The sequence below is a fragment of the Caretta caretta genome, chromosome 7 (genome assembly GCF_965140235.1).
Source record: "Caretta caretta isolate rCarCar2 chromosome 7, rCarCar1.hap1, whole genome shotgun sequence".
Classification (NCBI taxonomy): Eukaryota; Metazoa; Chordata; order Testudines; family Cheloniidae; genus Caretta; species Caretta caretta.
This window is the reverse complement of record NC_134212.1, coordinates 52,240,035-52,261,706: the sequence shown is the minus strand read 5'-3', so window position 1 is coordinate 52,261,706 and position 21,672 is coordinate 52,240,035. Positions and strand designations below refer to the sequence as shown.

The 21,672-nt window shown below is 45.6% G+C and overlaps 1 protein-coding gene across 1 annotated transcript; it reads right to left on the bottom strand.

The window, feature by feature from the left end:
• Positions 1 to 1,293: 1,293 nt before the first annotated feature.
• Positions 1,294 to 2,082, bottom strand: C7H3orf62 (chromosome 7 C3orf62 homolog; the record flags this gene model as incomplete). Its single annotated transcript, XM_075130895.1, has 2 exons — positions 1,294 to 1,345; positions 1,631 to 2,082. Coding segments are annotated over 2 exons (504 nt in total), but the record flags the coding sequence as incomplete, so codon positions are not given.
• Between the last annotated feature and the right edge of the window lie 19,590 nt (positions 2,083 to 21,672).

Genomic DNA, 21,672 nt, shown 5'->3' with positions numbered 1-21,672 from the left:
GGGCCCTACCAATTTAATGGCTGTGAAAAGTCGTGTCGTGAACCATGAAATAAGCCCTTCCCTGTGAAATCTGATCTCCCCCTGCTGCTGGGAGCATCCCAGGCAGGGGCTCCTAGCTGCTAGTTGTGGCCAGGTAGGGGCTTGTCCTTCCCCTGCATGTCCTCTCTCAGTGGGGAGACCAGACCCACCTCCAAAGGCAGTTCAGAAGTGAGGGTGTACCACTCTCACTTCCGTGCTGCAGCAGCCCTGGAGCTGGGTTCGGGGCTTCTGCCGCAGCCCAGGGCACCCAGCCTAGGGGCTTCCGTGCACTGGCTCCTGAGCTTGGGGTTTCTGCCCCCAGAGCACCAGCTGGGGCTTGGGACACCCAGGTTCAGGGCACCTGGGGTTGGGGCTTCTGCCCCCATGGCTCTTGCCAGGGCTCAGGGTGCCCAGGCTCGGGGCTTCTGCTCCCCAGGGCTCCTGCTGGGGCTCAGGGCTTCTACGCCTATGGCTCCAGCCAGGGCTTGGGACACCCAGTCTTGGGGCTTCTGCCCCCGCAGCTCCAAATGAAGCTTCCACCCCATGCATCCTGCTGGGGCTCAGGGCTTCTGCCCCCATGTCTTCTGCCAGGGCTTGGGGTTTCTGCCCCTGCAGCTTGTGCCAGGGCTTGGGGTGCCCATTTTTCCAGGGGGCCCCCCAAATTGGCCAGGGCAGGGCCCATGCATTAATCAGACACTGGCTAGGACTAGCAGATAGGAGCCCCCAGCTGTAGCACTTCCAGGAGCATGGGGGAGGTCAGACCCACCTCCACCTCCAGGAGCCTCCTCCAGCTGCAGGAAGCTTGTGCAGCCCAGCTCTGAAGGCAGCACAGAAGTGAGGGGTGCAATCCCTCTGCAACAGCTTTGGCAACCACCGCTGCCTTTTTGGGGGTTGGGCCCCCCACAGTTACAACACTGAAGTTTCAGATGTGAACATCTGAAAATGTGGCTAGTTTTCAAATCCAATGGCTGTGAAATTGATTAGAATGGACCATAAATTTGGTAGGGTCCTATGCATGTGAAGGTTTTTTCACATGGTGACTCACCTGAAATTTGTCTCAGACATGAGTATTACTATATTGCATTTCAAGCTCTTTGGAACAGAGACTGTCTTACTGTACAGCACCTAGCACAAAGGAGCCCTGAGACTGAAGTCTCTAGATGCTACTGTAATGCAAATAATAATTAATACTAAACCATTCACAGATTCAGGCCAGAAGACACCATTATGATAACGTAGCCTAAACTCCTACATAACACAGGCTGGAGATACGCTTCACAGCCCTGTGTAGCAAGGCATTAGGAGGGAGGCAAACAGCATTCTCCACCTACAGGCAGAAGGATAAATGTGGGCAAGAGAGGTTGCCCAAAATTGCAGTGAATACTTGTGACAGAGTTGGAAATAGCACCCTGGAGTCCTGATTCTCAGTGCCCCTCTAAGCACTAGAGCCCATTCCCCCTCTCAGAAATAATATCTACTGTCTGAGCTTCTGGAGGAAACATTCTTGCACATATCTCCTCAGAAGTTCCCTCCTCTTGGAAGTCTTGAAACTGGACACCCTGACCATGTCTTAACAGTATTCATGACAAAGAACTGTGAATACAAATTGTACCTTGCATGCCCTTTCCTCCATCTCTCGCTGTCCCCCAGAGTTCTTGGAAGTTGTCTATCAGGCACAAAAACGGAAGAACGTAGCCAAGTATTTTCCTTACTTGTCAAAGGTTCTCTCTTTGGGCATAAGGGATTTTGGGCAATGCTTACTGGAATAAGGTTTGGTATGAAGACAGGATTCTTTTTTTCCAGCACACAGGAGACTGCTGCAGACTGGTCGAGGTAGGAAGATAAGGTAGAAGTAGGATCTCTTCTGTAACTACCTCTATTCATTTGGGGCAAGGAGGAAGGTGTCTCTGTCTGCAAGTCTGAATTCTGTTTATTGATGCAATCTTCTGAGTGACAGAAAGGAGCTGTGAGATCTTCAAATGCCCTGTCTATAGCTGCAGTCAGTTCCTTCCTGCATCTCCTTAGTTTTTCTGACATCTCACCTAAAAGGGATGAGGTTTCTAGTTACACACTGTATTGTAAGCATATAAGGAAAAAGAAAAGGAGTACTTGTGGTACCTTAGAGACTAACACATTTATTTGAGTATAAGCTTTCGTGAGCTACAGCTCACTTCATCAGATGCATCCAATTAAGTGAGCTGTAGCTCATGAAAGCTTGACTAACAAATTTATTTGAGCATAAGCTTTCATGAGCTACAGCTCACTTAATTGGATGCATCTGATGAAGTGAGCTGTAGCTCACGAAAGCTTATACTCAAATAAATGTGTTAGTCTCTAAGGTACCACAAGTACTCCTTTTCATTTTGCGAATACAGACTAACACGGCTGCTACTCTGAAACCTGTCATATAAGGAAAGTAAAAGACAACTGCAGTAAGAATAAATTATATCAGTACCTGGAAAGATAATGGAGCAAATAAGCAATCAGTTTGCAAGCACCTAGAAGATAATAAGGTGATAAGTAACAGTCAGCATGGATTTGTCAAGAACAAATCATGTCAAACCAACCTAATAGCTTTCTTTGATGGGGTAACAAGCCTTGTGGAGGGGGGTGGGTGGGAAAGCAGTAGATGTGGTATATTGGACTTTATTAAGGCTTTTTATACTGTCTCCCATGACCTTCTCATAAACAAACTAAGGAAATACAACCTAGATGGAACTAGTATAAGGTAGGTGCATAACTGGTTGGAAAACCTTTCCCAGACAGTAGTTATCTGTAGTTCACAGTCAAGCTGGAAGGGCATATCTAGTGAAGTCCCACAGAGATAAATTCTGGGTTTGGTTCTGTTCAATATCTTTATCAGTGATTTAGATAATGGCATAAAGAGCACACTTATAAAGTTTGCAGATGATACCAAGCAGGGAGGGTTGCAAGTGCTTTGGAGGATAGGATTAAAATTCAGAATAATCCAGAAAAATCTGAAGAAAATGGAATGAAATTCAATAAGTACAAATGCAAAGTACTCCACTTAGGCAGGAACAGTTGCACATACACAAAATAGGAAAATGACTGGCTAGGAAGGAGTACTGTGAAACGGATCTGGGGGCGGTCATAGTAGATCACAAGATAAATATGAGTCAATTACTCCTGGGAGAATTCTGCACTACTGTGCATGTCCATAATTAATGAGCCACACATACTTTTATTTTTTTGCACAGAAAAAAAATTCTGCCAAAATGTTGCTGCAGTTCTGCCTTTTGCCCACAAGAGGGCACTGTGATGATAGAACACAGCAGCAGTTCCTGGCCAGCTAAGGAAGAGAAAGGGCTTGCACTGCCTTCTTCACAGCACCTGTCAGGCCAGGCCAGGAGCTCACAAGGGCTAGCGGGGGAGGACGGTGCTGAGCTACATAGGGTGGAGGGACACATGGGGACAGGATCAGATGTGCTGACTGAATGGGAGAGGCTAGGGGTCAGCCAGGGTCTGCATGAGGGAAGTTCCCTAACAATCCCTCCCCACCCAAAAAAAAAAAAAAACATGTTCCGTACTTCTCCCACCCATACCCAACAACCCTTCAAGTTCACACTCAGGCTCCTTCCCAGCAATTACATCTCTCTCCCTTAGTTCCTCCATTTCCCCTAACTCCCCCAAGCCTTTGCACTGCTTCTGAAGGGTGAAGGAAATATGGTTCTGTATTGTAGTTTAAATGAATTATTACTCAGAGTTCAGTTTCAATATGCCTGGTAAGGAATCTATTTGTGAAAACATTTCCTGAATCTTTTTTGTTTTCTGTACTGTTACAGACGTACTTGCTGATAGCTATTCTGAAATAAATGACCAAAAATAATTGAAACTGGTGTGATTATATGGTGTTATTTTGACAAATAAAATATGCAGAATTTGAAAATATTTTGCCCAGAATTGTTAATTTTTTGGCGCAGAATTCCCCCAAGAGTAAACAGTGTAACACTGTTGCAAAAAAAGCACAAACATAATTCTGGGATGTATTAGCAGGAATGTTGTAAGAAAGACACGAGAAGTAATTCTTCCGCTCTACTCCATGCTGATTAGGCTTCAACTGGAGTATTGTGTCCAGTTTTGGGTGCCACATTTCAGGAAATATGTGGACAAATTGGAGAAAGTCAAGAGATAGCAACAAAAATGATTAAAGGTCTAGACAATGTGACCTATGAGGGAAGATTGGAAAACTTGGGTGTGATGGGTGAACCCCCCCATCTGGTGCCATTTGATGTGCCACCTGATGTGCTGGGGTCCCACTGGTTCCACCTATTCCACCAGCCTGGGTTTCCTCATCCTGTCCTAGCTGTGCCAGGTCCTCAAGCCTTCTCTAGCGTGCATGCGCACGCACCCACCCACCCACACGTAAGGACACCCAGCTGCAGACAGACTGAAATTAGCTCTGTGGGGAAGATTCAGCTCAGTGATTTACTTAGCACTCACGTGCACACCTCCTTTGGAGTGTAAATCCAATATAATATTGTCTTGAACTGTAGAAAGAGATCTGCACAGCGCAAACTCAAAAATTGCCCCCTCCCTCAACATGGAGACAGATATGCACAGCTTTTTGCGCCCCCCATGAATTGTACAAACTGGGATTTGTAACAAACAAAAAATAAGTTTAACTACAAAAGTTAAATGTTAAGTGATTAAAGGGATAGCAAACAGAACAAAGCAGATTACTGAGCAAACAAAACACAACATGCAAATTAAGCTTAATACACGCAAGAAACAGGTTACAAAATGTAATTTCTCACCCTAAATGATGTTTTAAGCAGGTTGCAGTTTCTGGAGCTTAGAGTTCCAGTTATTTCTCTTTACAGACTGGACCCCTGTCTCAGCCCCTGCCTTTCCCTTCAGGTCTTTTTAGCAATCTTCCTTCTTGGACAGGGAGGCAATGGAGAAGAGTCTTGATTGCCTTACTCCCCAGCCTTAAATAGAATTTACATAAGGCAGGAATCTTGTTTCCCAGTCTGACCTCCCACCCCCCTCTTAATGGAAAGACACTGAAAGCCCAAGATGGGGGTCTAGTACCAGGTGACCCAATCACCTGACCCTTTAGTGTCAAAGCAGCAACCCCGGAAGCTTCTGAGGAAGATGGGAGAGTAGTAACTGCTCTTATTATTCTTTCTAATGGCCCATTGAGGCTGATTGGGGGAATGCCCACCAGACAGTAGGCAGATACATACATGGTTGTAATTGTTACATGGTCAGTATTCCTAACCTCAAATACTGAAATGACACATACATATTGGATAAACACATTCAGTAGATCAGAACCTTTCCAATGATACCTCACATGACCCCATATTGCATAATACATATCTTAGTTATGGCATATTCATATCAACAATATTTTATGCAGAATATGGGGTGCAGTGTCACACTGGGTTTGTTTAGTCTGGAAAAGAGAAGACTGAGAGGGGACATGATAACAGTTTTCAAGTACATAAAAGGTTGTTACAAGGAGGAGGGAGAAAAAACAACAAAAAAACGCATTCTTGTTAACCTCTGAGAATAGGACAAGAAGTAATGGGCTTAAATTGCAGCAAGGGCAGCTTAGGTTGGACAATACAAAAAGCTTCCTGTCAGGATAGTTAAGATCTGGAATAAATTGCCTAGGGAGGTTGTGGAATCTGTGTCATTGGAGATTAAGAGCAGGTTAGACAAACACCTGTCAAGGATGTCTAGATAATACTTAGTCCTGCCATGAGTGCAGGGGACTGGACTAGAAGACTTCTTGAGGTCCCTTCAAGTCCTCTGATTCTATAACTAAGGGCTTGTTTTCACTGTTAGAAAAATTCAATATTTTATCTTACGGTACCTATGTGAGTGAGCTATCTCAAGGCAAAAACAGTGAAGAGTAGGACCGCAAGGTAAACTAGACCAGGTCACCTTCAGACAGGAGTACAAGGCTGACCTCCTCTAGTTTATCTTGTAAAAGTAAAGTGCCTGCTCTTCACTGTTTTTTTACCTCAGGATAGCTCATGCACATTAGTTACTTTGGAGGTAAAAAAATGCCACTTTTCTTGCAGGGAATACAAGCCCTAAAATAAGCAATGGTGTAAAATAAGGATGAAATTCCAGTTGAAGGTGCTGGAGACCAAGGGAGGTCATCACCAGATCTCCAATACATCCAGATATTCCCTGACTGCAGAGCTGTTACTTTTGCATGAGAATGTTTCTCTTGCAAAGTATTTCCATTATGTGTGTGACTGGTTCGGTCACACAGACCCCCTTGGGACTGTCACCTGACGTGCTGAAACTACCTCTGAGTCCGTTTTCCCTAAAGGCATGGGACTTCAGAACCCTGCCTTCGTGAGCCAGACACACCAGTCTGCTGCAACACAGACCCAGATCTGAACCATGCCCCCAAAGCTGCAGGCTTTAACTGAAAGCCACTCAGCAGGTATTTTTGTCTCCAGAACCCAGACACCCAGCTCCCAATGGGATCCAAACCCCAATAAATCCATTTTACTCTGAATAAAGGTTATACAGGGTAAACTCATAAATTGTCCGCCCTCTATAACACTGATAGAGAGATACACACAGCTGTTTGCTCCCCCAGGTATTAATCACTTACTCTGGGTTAATAAAATAACCTTTTTTAAAATTAAGCATAAGAAGTAGGATTTAAGTGGTTTCAAGTAATAACAGACAGAACAAAGTAGGTTACCAAGCAAACTAAAACACATGCAAGTCTAAGCCTAATACATTAAGAAACTGAATACAGGTAAAATCTCACCCTCAGAGATGTTCCAATAAGCTTCTTTCACAGACTAGTCTCCTTCCTTGTCTGGGCCCAATCCTTTCCCCGGTACAGTTCTTGTTAGTTCCAGCTCAGGTGGTAACAAAGGGGATTTCTCATGACTGCAGCCCCTTTGTTCTGTTCCACCCCCTTTAATAGCTTTGGCACAAGGCGGGAATCCTCTCTCTCTCTCTCTGGGTTCCCACCCCTCCTTCTAAATGGAAAAGCACCAGGTTAATGATGGATTCAGTTCAGGTGACATGATCACATGTCCTGTGAGACTTCATTACTCACTTGTTGGCACACAGGAAGTCTTACAAGTAAAGAGAGCCATTTACAACCAATTGTCCTGATTAATGGGAGCCATCAAGAGTTCAAACCACCATTAACGGCCAACACTTTGCATAATTACAATAGGACTTCAGGGTTATATTTCATATTCCTAGTTTCAGATACAAGAATGATACATTCATACAAATAGCATGACCACACTCAGATTATAAGCTTTGTAATGATACTTTACAAGAGACCTTTTGCATAAAGCATACTCCAGTTATATCATATCCACACTTATAAACATATTTTTATAAAAATATGGAGTGCAAGGTCACAATATGTAAATTCAGTATTCCAAAATCACCACATTAAAATACCTATCTGTTCATCTACCCACCTTGCTATCTAGCTGTAGAATTTAAATGGCACTAATCCCCAATGCATCCTCGTACCATCCTAGGGTTCAGTTCATTATACTTGGGTTTTGCCTCATGCCTTTCACCCCCTTCTGATAGATGTATGACTGTGTGCTGGCCATTCATAAAAGCATGACTGTATAAGCCATTGCTACGTGGAAATTTGAAGACATCATATGTGCCTTGTTTTCTAACAAGAGTGTAAATATGAACACACAGAGAACTAAACCCTGCTACTTTAGAAGCCATCCAGATTTCAAAAATTAGATGGATGCCTAATTTGAGTATCTTGAACTAGGAAATAGATTCTACAACGCAGACAACTCTCTAGGTTCTGAATCCATCAGACAGTCATTAAAGAGGTCTTTCCTGGGCACAGCAACTGGTGTCCATTCAAAAAGGTGGGATGAATTAGTCTGCTCTAGAAAACCCAATAATAATGGGGGATTGCAACTCCCCCCATATTGACTGGGTAAATGTCGCTTCAGGATGGGATGCAGAGAGAGAGTATCTAGACACCGTTAATGACTGCTTCTTCGAGCAGCTAGGCCTAGAAACCACAAGGGGAGAGGCAATCCTTGATTTAGTCTTAAGTGGAGCACAGGATCCGGGCCTAGGGATTCATGTAGTTGCACCACTCAATAATAACAACCATCATGTAATTAAATTTAATATCCTAGTGTGTGTGGGGCGGGGGAATATAAAGAAACCTACCACAGGAGTATTTAACTTCAAAATGGGGAAGTACACAAAAATGAAAAAGCTAGTTAAACAGAAATTAAAAGGAACAGTCGCAAGGGTGAAATGCCTGTAAGCTGCATGGAAACTATTTTATAACGCCACAATAGAGGCTTGAACTAAATGTATGCCCCAAATTAAAAAAAAAATTAAAAAACCAGTAAGAGGACCAGAAAATGCCACTATGGCTAAACAGCAGAGTCAAAGAGGCAATTAGAGGTTGTAACAGTGTGCAACTCACCACTGCAGCACCTCCTGCTGGCTTCCTGGGGATTAGCTCTGCTAGCCAGTGTGCCCTATTCTGGTGCTGTCTCACCCGCCATCACTTCTGTTCCTGGACCCATGTTGTTCCAAGGACCACGGCGTCCTCTTCAGGACAGAACCCTCCAGCCATGACATATTCTGTTCTCCCCCCTTCCGGAGGAACTGCAGGTTTCTGTCCAGCCACTTCCCTCAGTGGCAACTGCCGCCAGTTGTCTGGCCACTTCCTCAATGGTGTTGGGGGTGGGGGAACCCAGGCCTGCCCACTACTCTGGCTCCCAACACAGGGACCCCACAGATAGCTGCCATTTGCTGCATTCCCTCCAACTCCTCAGTTGATTTCCTTGGGCCACCTCCCCGTGGCCCCCCAGAAACCTTTTCATCCCTGTCTCAGGGCCTCAGCCTGCGAATCGCTGCAGCTCCCTAATCAATGCTAGCAGCACTGCTCTGTCCAGGATGCTAGCAACCTTCCCCCTGATCTTCCCTTCTCAAGCTCCAAGCAGCTACTGAAGTTTATCTGCCCCTCAGCCCTTCTTATATGGGCCTGCCAGGCCCTGATTGGCTGCTCTCTCAGCCCTTCACTGATTGGCTGCCTCCTGCACAGCCTCCCTAGGGCTCTATTAACCCCTTAGTGCCCAGTGTAAGGCAGGTCACATCACACAGGCAAAAAGGCGCCCTTTAAAAAATGGAAGGCAAATCCTGCTGAGGAAGATAGAAAAGAGCATATACTCTGGCAAGTCAAGTGTAATTAGGTAGGCCAAAAAAGAATTTGAAAAGCAACTAGCAAAAGACACAAAAATCAACACACAAAAAAAAAGTTTTTAAGTATATCAGAATCAGGAAGCCGGCCAAACAACCAGTGAAGCCACTGGACGACCAAAGTGCTAAAGGAGCATTCAAGGAAGACAAGGCCATTGCAGAGAATCTAAATGAATTCTTTAATTGGTCTTCACTGCAGAGGATGTGAGGGAGACTCCCACACCTGAGCCATTCTTTTTAGATAACAAATCTGAGGAACTGTCTCAGATTGAGCTATGCAGTGTTGCTGTAGCTGTTTTGGTCCCAGGATATTAGAGAAGCAAGATGGGTGAGATAATATCTTTTATTGGTGAGAGACAAGCTATTGAGCTTACATAGAACTCTTCTTCCATGCTGAAGAGACTCCAGAGGCAATTCTGGCAATTACAGGCTGGTAATCCTAAATTCGGTACCAGGCAACTTGGTTGAAACTATAGTAATGAACAGAATTATCAGATACACAGATGAACATGATATATTGGGGAAGAGTCAACACAGCTTTTGTCATCATGCCTCAACATGGGTGATCCAGTGGATATAGTGTACTTGGACTTTCAGAAAGTCTTTGACAGGGTCCCTCATCAAAGTCTCTTAAACCAAGTAAGTAGTCATGGGGTAGGAGGGACGGTGTCTCATGGATTAGTTGCTGGTTAAAAGATAGGAAACAAAGGGTAGGAATAAATGGCCAGTTTTCACAGTGGTAAGAGATAAATATCAAGGTCGCCCAAGGATCTGTCCTGGGACCTGTTCTGTTCAGCATATTCATTAATGATCTGGAAAAGGGAATAAGCCGTGAGCTGGCAAAATTTGAAGATGATACTACATTACTCAAGATGGTTAAGTCCAAAGCAGACTGCGAAGAGTTACAAACGTATCTCATAAAACTGGTTGACTGGGCAACAAAGATGGCAGATGAAATTTAATTTTGATACTTGCAAAACAATGCACACTGGAAAAAATAATCCTAACTACAAATACAAAAATATGGAGTCTAACTCAGCTGTTACCACTCTAGAAAAAGTTCTTGGAGTCATTCTCTGAAAACATCTGCTCAATGTGCAGGGGTAGTCAAAAAAGCGAACTGAATGTTAGGAGCCATTAGGAAAGGGATAGATAGTAAGACAGAATATATCATAATGCCATGAACTAGACACTATACTGAGCAACATCAAACCCGGAATGGTGGCAGGATACAACATTTTGCCAGATTTCCTGAAACACCTTGGAACCAACAGCAGTCAATGGTTATCCAAATTTCTGATGCAGATTGTCAATGAGGATAACCTGTCAAGGATCTGGAGAATGTCAAAAGTGATGGCCCTTCTAAAATCCAGAAAGAACCTGTACAGGGCAGGAAGCTGCTGATAAATCTCTCTACAATCTGTCATCTTCAAAGTCCTGGAGTGCCTTATCCTCCAGCATATATAAATTGCACTTTAACGACAAAGAGATTGCACTACAGTACTTGTATGAGGTGAATTGAAAAATACTATTTCTTTTGTTTATCACTTTTACAGTGCAGATATTTGTAATCAAAAATAATATACACTTTGATTTCAATTACAACACAATACAATATGTATGGAAATGTAGAAAAACATCCAAAATATTTAATAAATCTCAATTGGTGTACTATTGTTTAAAACTGCTATTAATCGCGATTAATGTTTTTGAGTTAATCGCGTGAGTTAACTGTGAATAATTGACAGCCCTACTAGCAATCAATAACCATAGATATCAACAAGTCAGACACTAAATACTGAGGAGCTTTAATTACCAATGACAATTTGGGGAAGGAGGAAATTAAGGCAGGGTTACAGAGTGGGAACACCTGTTGCTTTTCTCTGCAGAGATTTTTTAGTTTCAAACAGCTGAGAAGACCAAGCTACAAGACCATAGAATCATAGAATATAAGGGTTGGAAGGGACCCCTGAAGGTCATCTAGTCCAACCCCCTGCTCGAAGCAGGACCAATTCCCAGTTAAATCATCCCAGCCAGGGCTTTGTCAAGCCTGACCTTAAAAACCTCTAAGGAAGGAGATTCTACCACCTCCCTAGGTAACGCATTCCAGTGTTTCACCACCCTCTTAGTGAAAAAGTTTTTCCTAATATCCAATCTAAACCTCCCCCACTGCAGCTTGAGACCATTACTCCTCGTTCTGTCATCTGATACCATTGAGAACAGTCTAGAGCCATCCTCTTTGGAACCCCCTTTCAGGTAGTTGAAAGCAGCTATCAAATCCCCCCTCATTCTTCTCTTCTGCAGGCTAAACAATCCCAGCTCCCTCAGCCTCTCCTCATAACTCATGTGTTCCAGACCCCTAATCATTTTTGTTGCCCTTCGCTGGACTCTCTCCAATTTATCCACATCCTTCTTGAAGTGTGGGGCCCAAAACTGGACACAGTACTCCAGATGAGGCCTCACCAATGTTGAATAGAGGGGAACGATCACGTCCCTCGATCTGCTCGCTATGCCCCTACTTATACATCCCAAAATGCCATTGGCCTTCTTGGCAACAAGGGCACACTGCTGACTCAGATCCAGCTTCTCGTCCACTGTCACCCCTAGGTCCTTTTCCGCAGAACTGCTGCCTAGCCATTCGGTCCCTAGTCTGTAGCTGTGCATTGGGTTCTTCCGTCCTAAGTGCAGGACCCTGCACTTATCCTTATTGAACCTCATCAGATTTCTTTTGGCCCAATCCTCCAATTTGTCTAGGTCCCTCTGTATCCTATCCCTCCCCTCCAGCGTATCTACCACTCCTCCCAGTTTAGTATCATCCGCAAATTTGCTGAGAGTGCAATCCACACCATCCTCCAGATCATTTATGAAGATATTGAACAAAACCGGCCCCAGGACCGACCCTTGGGGCACTCCACTTGATACCGGCTGTCAACTAGACATGGAGCCATTGATCACTACCCGTTGAGCCCGACAATCTAGCCAGCTTTCTACCCACCTTGTAGTGCATTCATCCAGCCCATACTTCCTTAACTTGCTGACAAGAATACTGTGGGAGACCGTGTCAAAAGCTTTGCTAAAGTCAAGAAACAATACATCCACTGCTTTCCCTTCATCCACAGAACCAGTAATCTCATCATATGAGACCATTATATGGCCTATTGCTTTATGTAGATGTGAGACCTTACTAAGGTGGAAGAAGACAGCTAAATATCTTCAAAGTAAAGTGTTGAGATGGATTGTTGGACCAACTGGGGGGATGATAGGTGGAAAAGAAGATTTAATAGGGAACTGTAGCAGATCTATGCAGAACCAAATATAGTAAATGTAGTGAAATCGCAGTGCAAGAAAAGAGAGGACTTGAGACAGCTTTGAAAATAACATGGGTAGCTCAGCTCAGCTCAGCTTAGAATAAGTGAACATAACTCCCAGGACAGTGCAACATGGCTCTGACCAATAATAATGAGGATGTGTGTGCTGGGGGCTCTCCTCTCTGCCAGAGTGAGCTAAACTGTTGCACCCCATGGAGCTGCAGACATTCTCCCAGGAATTTCTCCAGGACGCAGTTCAATGCCAACAGCTTTATTAGCATGGATAACACCCTAGTGCCATTGGCAGGTCTGATTAATGGAGTATGACGTGAATCCAAGGCACTTTTTGAAGGGTCTTTGACACTGCGAGGAACAATCTTGACAGTCCCTTACTCCCATATCAAGGCTCTTAGCCCTGGTCTACACTGGGCGGGGTCGACTTAAGATACGCAACTTCAGCTACGCAAATAGCATAGCTGAAGTCAGTGTATCTTAGGTCGACTTACCTGGCTGTGAGGACGACGGCGAGTCAACCGCTGCCACTCCCCCATCGACTCCACTTCTGCCTCTCATGATCTGAAGTTCCAGAGTCGACAGGGAGCGCATTCGGGGATCGATTTATCACGTCTAGACGAGACACAATAAATCGATCCCCGATAGATCGATCACTACCCGCCGATCCGGTGGGTAATGAAGACCTGCCCTTAGAAGCATAGAATCATAGAATATTAGGGTTGGAAGAGACCTCAAGAGGTCATCTAGTCCAATCCCCTACTCAAAGCAGGACCAACACTAACTAAATCATCTTCTTTCCCTTTGGGCAGTGCCTTGTTCTTTGCTTGTGATACAGACGTATATGGACCATGCACCGAGGCAACTCCTTGAGCCTGTCTCCCAGCCCTGAGCCCAGGATCCACTGGGCCTGCTGTGACCCTTGCAGCAGCACATGACACTGGCTATGCCACCCCTCCTTGAATGGCATTCCCCTCCTTCATTGGGAGGAGGGCTGGAAGCAGAAGGTAGGGGCAGGATTTCCTGCCAGCACTTTAGCCAGCCAGGGCTCTGGGGGGGAAGAGGGCTGCTCCCTGAGTCACTGCCCATCCCCAGCCAGCCAGGGCTCTGGAGGCAGGGCCAGATTTCACAGCTCTGCTGCTTACATGTGGAGTGAGGGCTGCACACATGTAACTGCCTTCAACTGAAAGACACTTCGCCCTGTTGTGAGAGACAAACCACTGTGAGTTAGAAAATCTATCTGCACCCTGGTTCTGCAGGGTAAAAAACAACAGACTATATACACAGATCTCCTTTCACCTGGGTTGGCGTGAGTTCCTCAGGGCCCTCTCTGTACCATCGGGAGAATAGCACTGCCCTACCTCACAGGGACTGGGAGGAGAAATACATTAGGGCTTGGAAAGCACTCAGTACCTTCAATAGCTGTATTAAAAATACAGCGCATCCGCCTCGATTGCATAGCATCTACTCTTTGAGCTTAGAATGAATTTTGTAAGAATTTACAGATTAATTAAAAATTAATTTTAAAAGGGTCTTTTAAGAATGTAAAAAGAAAAGGAGGACTTGTGGCACCTTAGAGACTAACCAATTTAGTTGAGCATAAGCTTTTCTGAGCTACAGCTCACTTCATCGGATGCATACTGTGGAGTGAGCTGTAGCTCATGAAAGCTTATGCTCAACTAAATTGGTTAGTCTCTAAGGTGCCACAAGTACTCCTTTTCTTTTTGCAAATACAGACTAACACGGCTGTTACTCTGAAACCTGTCATTATTTTAAGAAATGTAGTCTCTTTTCTTTGTCCCAAGTGATCTTAATAACAGAATAAGATGGACTCTTCAAATGTTCCATATAGTCAAAATTCTTTTAAGTCTTGTGCATAGGCTATATTGAAGAAATCAAGTAGTAATTAAGTTAATGAGTGTTGTGTCTAATTGGTATGATCATATAGGCTACAGACAGGATCAGAACCACAGCTCAGGTAACTCCAAGTACAGCCAGCCATTGTGACATCAGATGTAATTTAACTCTTCCTCTGCAGCTAATTTGCATACAATAATTCTATGAAGGAATTATAACGACTCAGAGGTCTGAGGGAAGCTGAATTAACGTCAAGAGTTCTCACTTGTTCATTGCTCAACTCAACTGTCAGCATGGTAAAGGTCCCATGCTAGCTTGGGCATCAGTGCTTCAAAGAAGCCCAAGGTGCTGCTGCCCCAGCTCCACCATACATGGAGCCAGCAGTGCCAGGGGAGCTGAGGCAGCAACATCAGAGGATTCTGACGTTTCATGCAGTGCTGGGCATGGTGACCAAGGAGAGCAAAAGGCTTGTTTGGTGAAACCTTTTACTGTGTGTCTTGACTTTGGGTTACCTGGAAGGGGAGGATTTTAGCCTTCTACCCAAACCGATCCATGACTTTACAAATTAAACTGACCAACCAGCTGCTGGGAGACAGTCGAGCAGCCACGAAATGGAGGCACAGCCACGGCCTGGCGAGAGAGAGGTTGGGACAGCCGTTACTGAGTAGAAAGAAATGGCATGGCTTTAGATTAGCATTGTGTGGGAAGGCACTGTTGAACAGAATTGCCATTGCAGAAATGGAGTGATTGTTTAAGTTTCGGAGTTTCTAACTTTAGAATTACTTTTCATAGAATCATAGGATTGGAAGGGACCTCAGTGGGTGATCTAGTACAGTCCCCTGCACTCAAGGCAGGATTACATAATAACTAGACCATTCCTGACAGGTGTTTGTCTAACCTGTTCTTAAAAACCTCCAATGACAGAGATTCCACAACCTCCCTAGGCAATTTGTAACTCTGACAGTTAGGAAGTTTTTCCTAATGTCCAACCTAAACCCTTGCTGCAATTTAAGCCCATTGCTTCTTGTTCTATCCTCAGAGGTTGAGAACAATTTTTCACCCTGTCATAAATATAAAGGGAAGGGTAAACCCCCTTGAAATCCCTCCTGGCCAGGGAAAAGCTCCTCTCACCTGTAAAGGGTTAAGAAGCTAAAGGTAACCTCGCTGGCACCTGACCAAAATGACCAATGAGGAGACAAGATACTTTCAAAAGCTGGGAGGAGGGAGAGAAACAAAGGGTCTGTGTCTGTCTATATGCTGGTCTTTACCGGGGATAGACCAGGAATGGAGTCTTAGAACTTTTAGTAAGTAATCTAGCTAGGTATGTGTTAGATTATGATTTCTTTAAATGGCTGAGAAAAGAATTGTGCTGAATAGAATAACTATTTCTGTCTGTGTATCTTTTTTGTAACTTAAGGTTTTGCCTAGAGGGTTCTCTATGTTTTTTAATCTAATTACCCTGTAAGATATCTACCATCCTGATTTTACAGGGGGGATTTCTTTATTTCTATTTACTTCTATTTTTATTAAAAGTCTTCTTGTAAGAAAACTGAATGCTTTTTCATTGTTCTCAGATCCAAGGGTTTGGGTCTGTGGTCACCTATGCAAATTGGTGAGGCTTTTTATCCAACATTTCCCAGGAAAGGGGGGGGGTGCAAGTGTTGGGAGGATTGTTCATTGTTCTTAAGATCCAAGGGTCTGGGTCTGTAGTCACCTAGGCAAATTGGTGAGGCTTTTTACCAAACCTTGCCCAGGAAGTGGGGTGCAAGGTTTTGGGAAGTATTTTGGGGGGAAGGACACGTCCAAACAGCTCTTCCCCAGTAACCAGTATTAGTTTGGTGGTGGTAGCGGCCAGTCCAAGGACAACGGGTGGAATATTTTGTACCTTGGGGAAGTTTTGACCTAAGCTGGTAAAGATAAGCTTAGGAGGTTTTTCATGCAGGTCCCCACATCTGTACCCTAGAGTTCAGAGTGGGGGAGGAACCTTGACACACCCTCTTCCTTGTAACGACCTTTTATGTCAGTGATTTTCAGCCTTTTTTATCTGCAGACCCATAAAAAATTCAGATACAGGTGTAGACCCCTTTGGAAATCTTAGACAGTCTGCGGACCACAGGTTGAAAACCACTGTTTTATGAACTTGAAAACTGTTCTCACATCCCCTCAGTCTTCTCTTCTCCAGACTAAACAAACCCAATATTTTCAGTCTCCCCTCATAGGTCATGTTTTCTATATCTTTAATAATTTTTTGTCCAGATTTCTCCAATTTATCCACATCTTTCCTGAAATGTAGCTCCCAGAACTGGACCCAATACTCCAGCTGAGGCCTAATCAGCGCTGAGTAGAGCAGAAGAATTACTTCTGTGTCTTAAAAATAAAAGGAGTACTTGTGGCACCTTAGAGACTAACCAATTTATTTGAGCATGAGCTTTATACATCCCAGAATGATGTTTGCTTTTTTTCCAAGTGTTACATTGTTGAGTCATATTTAGCTTGTGATCCACTATCACCCCCAGATCCCTTTCCACAGTACTCCTACCTAGGCACTCATTTCCCATTTTGTATGTGTGCAGCTTATTGTTCCTTTCTAAGTGGAGCACTTTGCATTTGTCCTTATTTAATTTCATCCTGTTTACTTTAGACCATTTCTCCAGTGTGTTCAGATCATTTTGAATTTTAATCCTATCCTCCAAAGCATTTGCAACCCCTCCCAGCTTGGTATTGTCCACAAACTTTATAAATCATAGAATCATAGAATATCAGGGTTGGAAGGGACCCCAGAAGGTCATCTAGTCCAACCCCCTGCTCGAAGCAGGACCAATTCCCAGTTAAATCATGTACTCTCTTTGCCATTATCTAAATCATTGATGAAGATATTGAACAGAACTGGGCCCAGAACTGACTCAATATGTCCTTCCAGCTTGATTGTGAACCACTGAGAACTACTGTCTGGGAATGGTTTTCCAACCAGTTTTGCACCCGTTTTATAGTAGCTCCATCTAGGTTGTATTTCCCTAGTTTGTTTATGAGACGGTCATGTGAGACAGTATCAAAAGCCTTACTAAGGTCAAGATATACCACACCACTTCCCCCCATCCATAAGGCTTGTTACTCTGTCAAAGAAAGCTATTAGGTTGCTGAGATACAATTTGTTCTTGGCAAATCCATGCTGACTTACTTCTCACCTTCTAGGTGTTTGTAAATTGATTGCTTAATTATTTGCTCCATTATCTTTCCAGATACTGAAGTTAAGCTAAGTTAGCTATTTGGTTCAATTGTTACCAGCAGGCCCATTGTTTTTATTATAGGCAGTGCAGGTAGAACCACCTATCGTACAGTTGCCCGATGTATACTACCATAAGACCCTATTTTTAGTTGCTTATAATTTTGCCAAACTTTAACCATTTGGGTTTAAATTTTCCATACCAGATGTCTGCCTCAGGCTGAATGTTTTTGGAAAGTTTCAGTGATAATGGAATAGCCACTTCCAAGAACATCACTATATGAAAAAAAAATCTTACATCTGTTTTGTTGAGAAGCTCTAGTGCTTCTGTGCTTTGGAGCACGGACTTGAAATGTGGCAAGCAGCTCACACTGGAGTCAAGGTGACTCTGGGAAAATTCACTCAAATTTGACCTCTAGAAATCTCGGTTTGCACATACTCAGGATTGATTTGTTAGTGTTTGGCTGCTAAATTCTCTAGAGATTCTAATTTCCCCTCCCTTGGTGGCTCACTCTCCTGCACCCTCACTCACTTTCACTGGGCTGGGGCAGGGGGTTGGGGTGAGGGGTTCAGGGTGTGGGAGGGGGCTCCAGGCTGGGGTCAAGGGATTTGGCGTGTGATAGGGGGTTGAGGTGCAGGAGAGGGTACGGGCTCTGGGCTGGGGCCAGGGATGAGGGGATTGGGGTCCAGGAGGGGGCTCCAGGCTGGGGCCAAGGGATTCAGAGTGCCGGAGGGGTCTGCCGGTTGAGGTGCAGGATGGGGTACGGGCTCTGGGCTGGGGGTGTGGGTTCTGAGGTGGGGCCAGGGATGAGGGGTTCAAAGTGTAGGAGGGTGCTCAGGGCTGGGGCTCAGGGTTGGGGTGCATGCTTCCCTCGGTCAGTTCCTGGTCAGCTCCCTGCCTGTCCTGGTCTGGCTCCTGGGCAGGGGGGCCAGGAGGCTCCATGTGCTGCTCTCACCTGCAGGCATCGCCCCCCTCCCCCGCAGCTCCCATTGGCCACGGTTCCCAGCCAATGGGAGTGCAGAGTGCAGAGCCAGTGCTCAGGGCAGGGGCAGTGCATGCAGGCCTGTGTCCCCCACCTAGGAGCCAGAGCTGCTGGCCACTTCTGGCCCACAGTGCAGAGCCAGGACAGGTAGGGACTAGCCTGCCCTAGATCCGCAGCACTGCCAACCAGAATTTTAATGACCCAGGTGGCAGTGCTGACAGGAGCTGCACCAAATGCCTGGCAACCCTAACCTGTTCTTGCTATGAAGTGCAGGGTTGGGGGCGGGGAAGGGGGGAGTCTGTTGTCTGTAGGGCCAGATGGAGGGAGATACAGACTCTATAAGTTCAGTGGTTGGGGCCCTTCCTGGGATGTGGGAGATCCACATTTGGATCCTGACTCTGCCTGATTTGGGGAAGGGATTGTAATGTGACTTCTCCCAGAACACCCAATAGCTGTGGGAGCTCTGGGTTTAGTTGCTTGCTTCAAATCAGGCAGAGCTGGTTTCAAACCTGGGTCTCCCACATCCCCAGTGCATGCTGTAGCTATTGGGTATAATGGCACACATGTCCCCACCAGCCAGCCACAAAAATTCCCGCTCTGCTTGTGTCCAATTGCTTTTTGTGCAAGGCATGATCACACCTACTGGATCAGGCCCTGGAGACGAGACAGACAGGGGAACACCTAATTTGTGAATCTCCATGTGCACTAGCCACCAAACAGCTTGATGGCCTCAGGGATTCAGCGGTTATGTGCATACCCACCAGCAAAACTTAGGGGCTGTAACCCTTCTCCGTGAGCTAGCCACCTGAGCCCAGTCCTCTCTTTCTCACAAAAAAAACCCACAACCCTCCCCCCCGCCCAGATCCATGCACATCTTCCCACTCCTCCTTTATAGCCAGTAATCCAGGATTAGGACACTCAAATCCATGAGCTGCCTGATTTGGAGTAGGGCCTTGAACCCAGGTCCCGTATACCCCTAGTGAGTGCCCGGACCACCAGGTTATTGTGGACACAAGCCACGCATACCTGAAGATGTGCTCTGAGGCCCAATTGGTGAGATAGGCAGGGGACCATGTTTCAGAATCCCACTTCAGGGCCACAGGGGTTTTCTCTCACATGAGAGTACAGAGCTGCTCATTCGCTGTGGGGTGGTGTCAGGACTTAGGAGGCTATTCACATGCCTACTTGCCAGGAATTTAGGCACCTACCGGGTTAGGCAGCAGCTGAGTGGTAAACTTGAGCAGTGATCCACATAAATGGTGGACTTAGGTGCCTAAAGAAGCAGAGAGGCACTTAAGTCCCTTTGTGAATCCAGCCCAGGGTTTTTAAATCATGCCAGTGTCATTGCAAGCATGTTTTATTGTCAGGGGAATTGTGCTTAGTTATGATCATTGAAAAGGTCACTTTCACTAAGTGACAGTGTTGTCCAAGTCTGTACTTGGAGCAGGCAGTAACTGGTCTCTCTACTGAAGTGAGTAAATGAGGCATTTGTGAGGGCGATCACTGCTTCCTGTGAACTCTCTGGACCATGTTGTCCCTGATTTCTCATAACTGAAGCAGCACTTCCCCACTCTGCCGCCCCCAGTCAGTGTTTGCTCTTCTGGCAGAGAAGATGAACAGTGAGTATTAATTTTCCTTTTTTGTGGATGGCCTCATCATCCCCCCTCCCCACCATACTCACCATCTCCTGTAGAGCCGGGTTACTGGACTGGCAAGACCAGATGTTGGTGGGCCCTTCAGGGCAGGCCTAGCCTGGTCTCGGTCCTTCTGGGGAGTAACAGCAACAGGACAAGCAAAATCCCAGTTAGTAATTACACCAGCCTCCTTCCTCAGGGCTGATGGCCAGAACTGCTGCCATATCAGTCTGTCCTGCGGGCTCCCAACAGCCAGGTCCTTCCTGCCCTAACTGCCACGGAACCTTCCCGCCCCCTGCCCCTGGCCAGGGCTGCCCCTGGGGCCGCACTTACCATTCCCTTCTCCTGCAGGCATCCTCATGACATTCACAGGCTCTTAAACTGTCACGAGGGAAACAGCTACTAATGTCCTCTTCTGCCCCAGACCTCACCAGAGTAACCTATGGCAATTCATAGAATCATAGAATATCAGGGTTGGAAGGGACCTCAGGAGGTCATCTAGTCCAACCCCCTGCTTGAGCAGGACCAATCCCCAATTAAATCATCCCAGCCAGGGCTTTGTCAAGCCTGACCTTAAAAACTTCTAAGGAAGGAGATTCTACCACCTCCCTAGGTAACGCATTCCAGTGTTTCACCACCCTCCTAGTGAAAAAGTTTTTCCTAATATCCAACCTAAACCTCTCCCACTGCAACTTGAGACCATTACTCCTTGTCCTGTCCTCTTCTACCACTGAGAATAGTCTAGTCTCTCTGGAACCACCTCTCAGGTAGTTGAAAGCAGCTATCAAATCCCCCCTCATTCTTCTCTTCTGCAGGCTAAACAATCCCAGTTCCCTCAGCCTCTCCTCATAAGTCATGTGTTCCAGACCCCTAATCATTTTTGTTGCCCTTCGCTGGACTCTCTCCAATTTATCCACATCCTTCTTGTAGTGTGGGGCCCAAAACTGGACACAGTACTCCAGATGAGGCCTCAATGTCGAATAGAGGGGGACGATCACGTCCCTCGATCTGCTGGCTATGCCCCTACTTATACATCCCAAAATGCCATTGGCCTTCTTGGCAACAAGGGCACACTGCTGACTCAGATCCAGCTTCTCGTCCACTGTCACCCCTAGGTCCTTTTCCGCAGAACTGCTGCCTAGCCATTCGGTCCCTAGTCTGTAGCTGTGCATTGGGTTCTTCCGTCCTAAGTGCAGGACCCTGCACTTATCCTTATTGAACCTCACCAGATTTCTTTTGGCCCAATCCTCCAATTTGTCTAGGTCCCTCTGTATCCTATCCCTGCCCTCCAGCGTATCTACCACTCCTCCTTTAGTATCATCTGCAAATTTGCTGAGAGTGCATATTGAACAAAACCGGCTCCAGAACCGACCCCTGGGGCACTCCACTTGACACCAGCTGCCAACTAGACATGGAGCCAT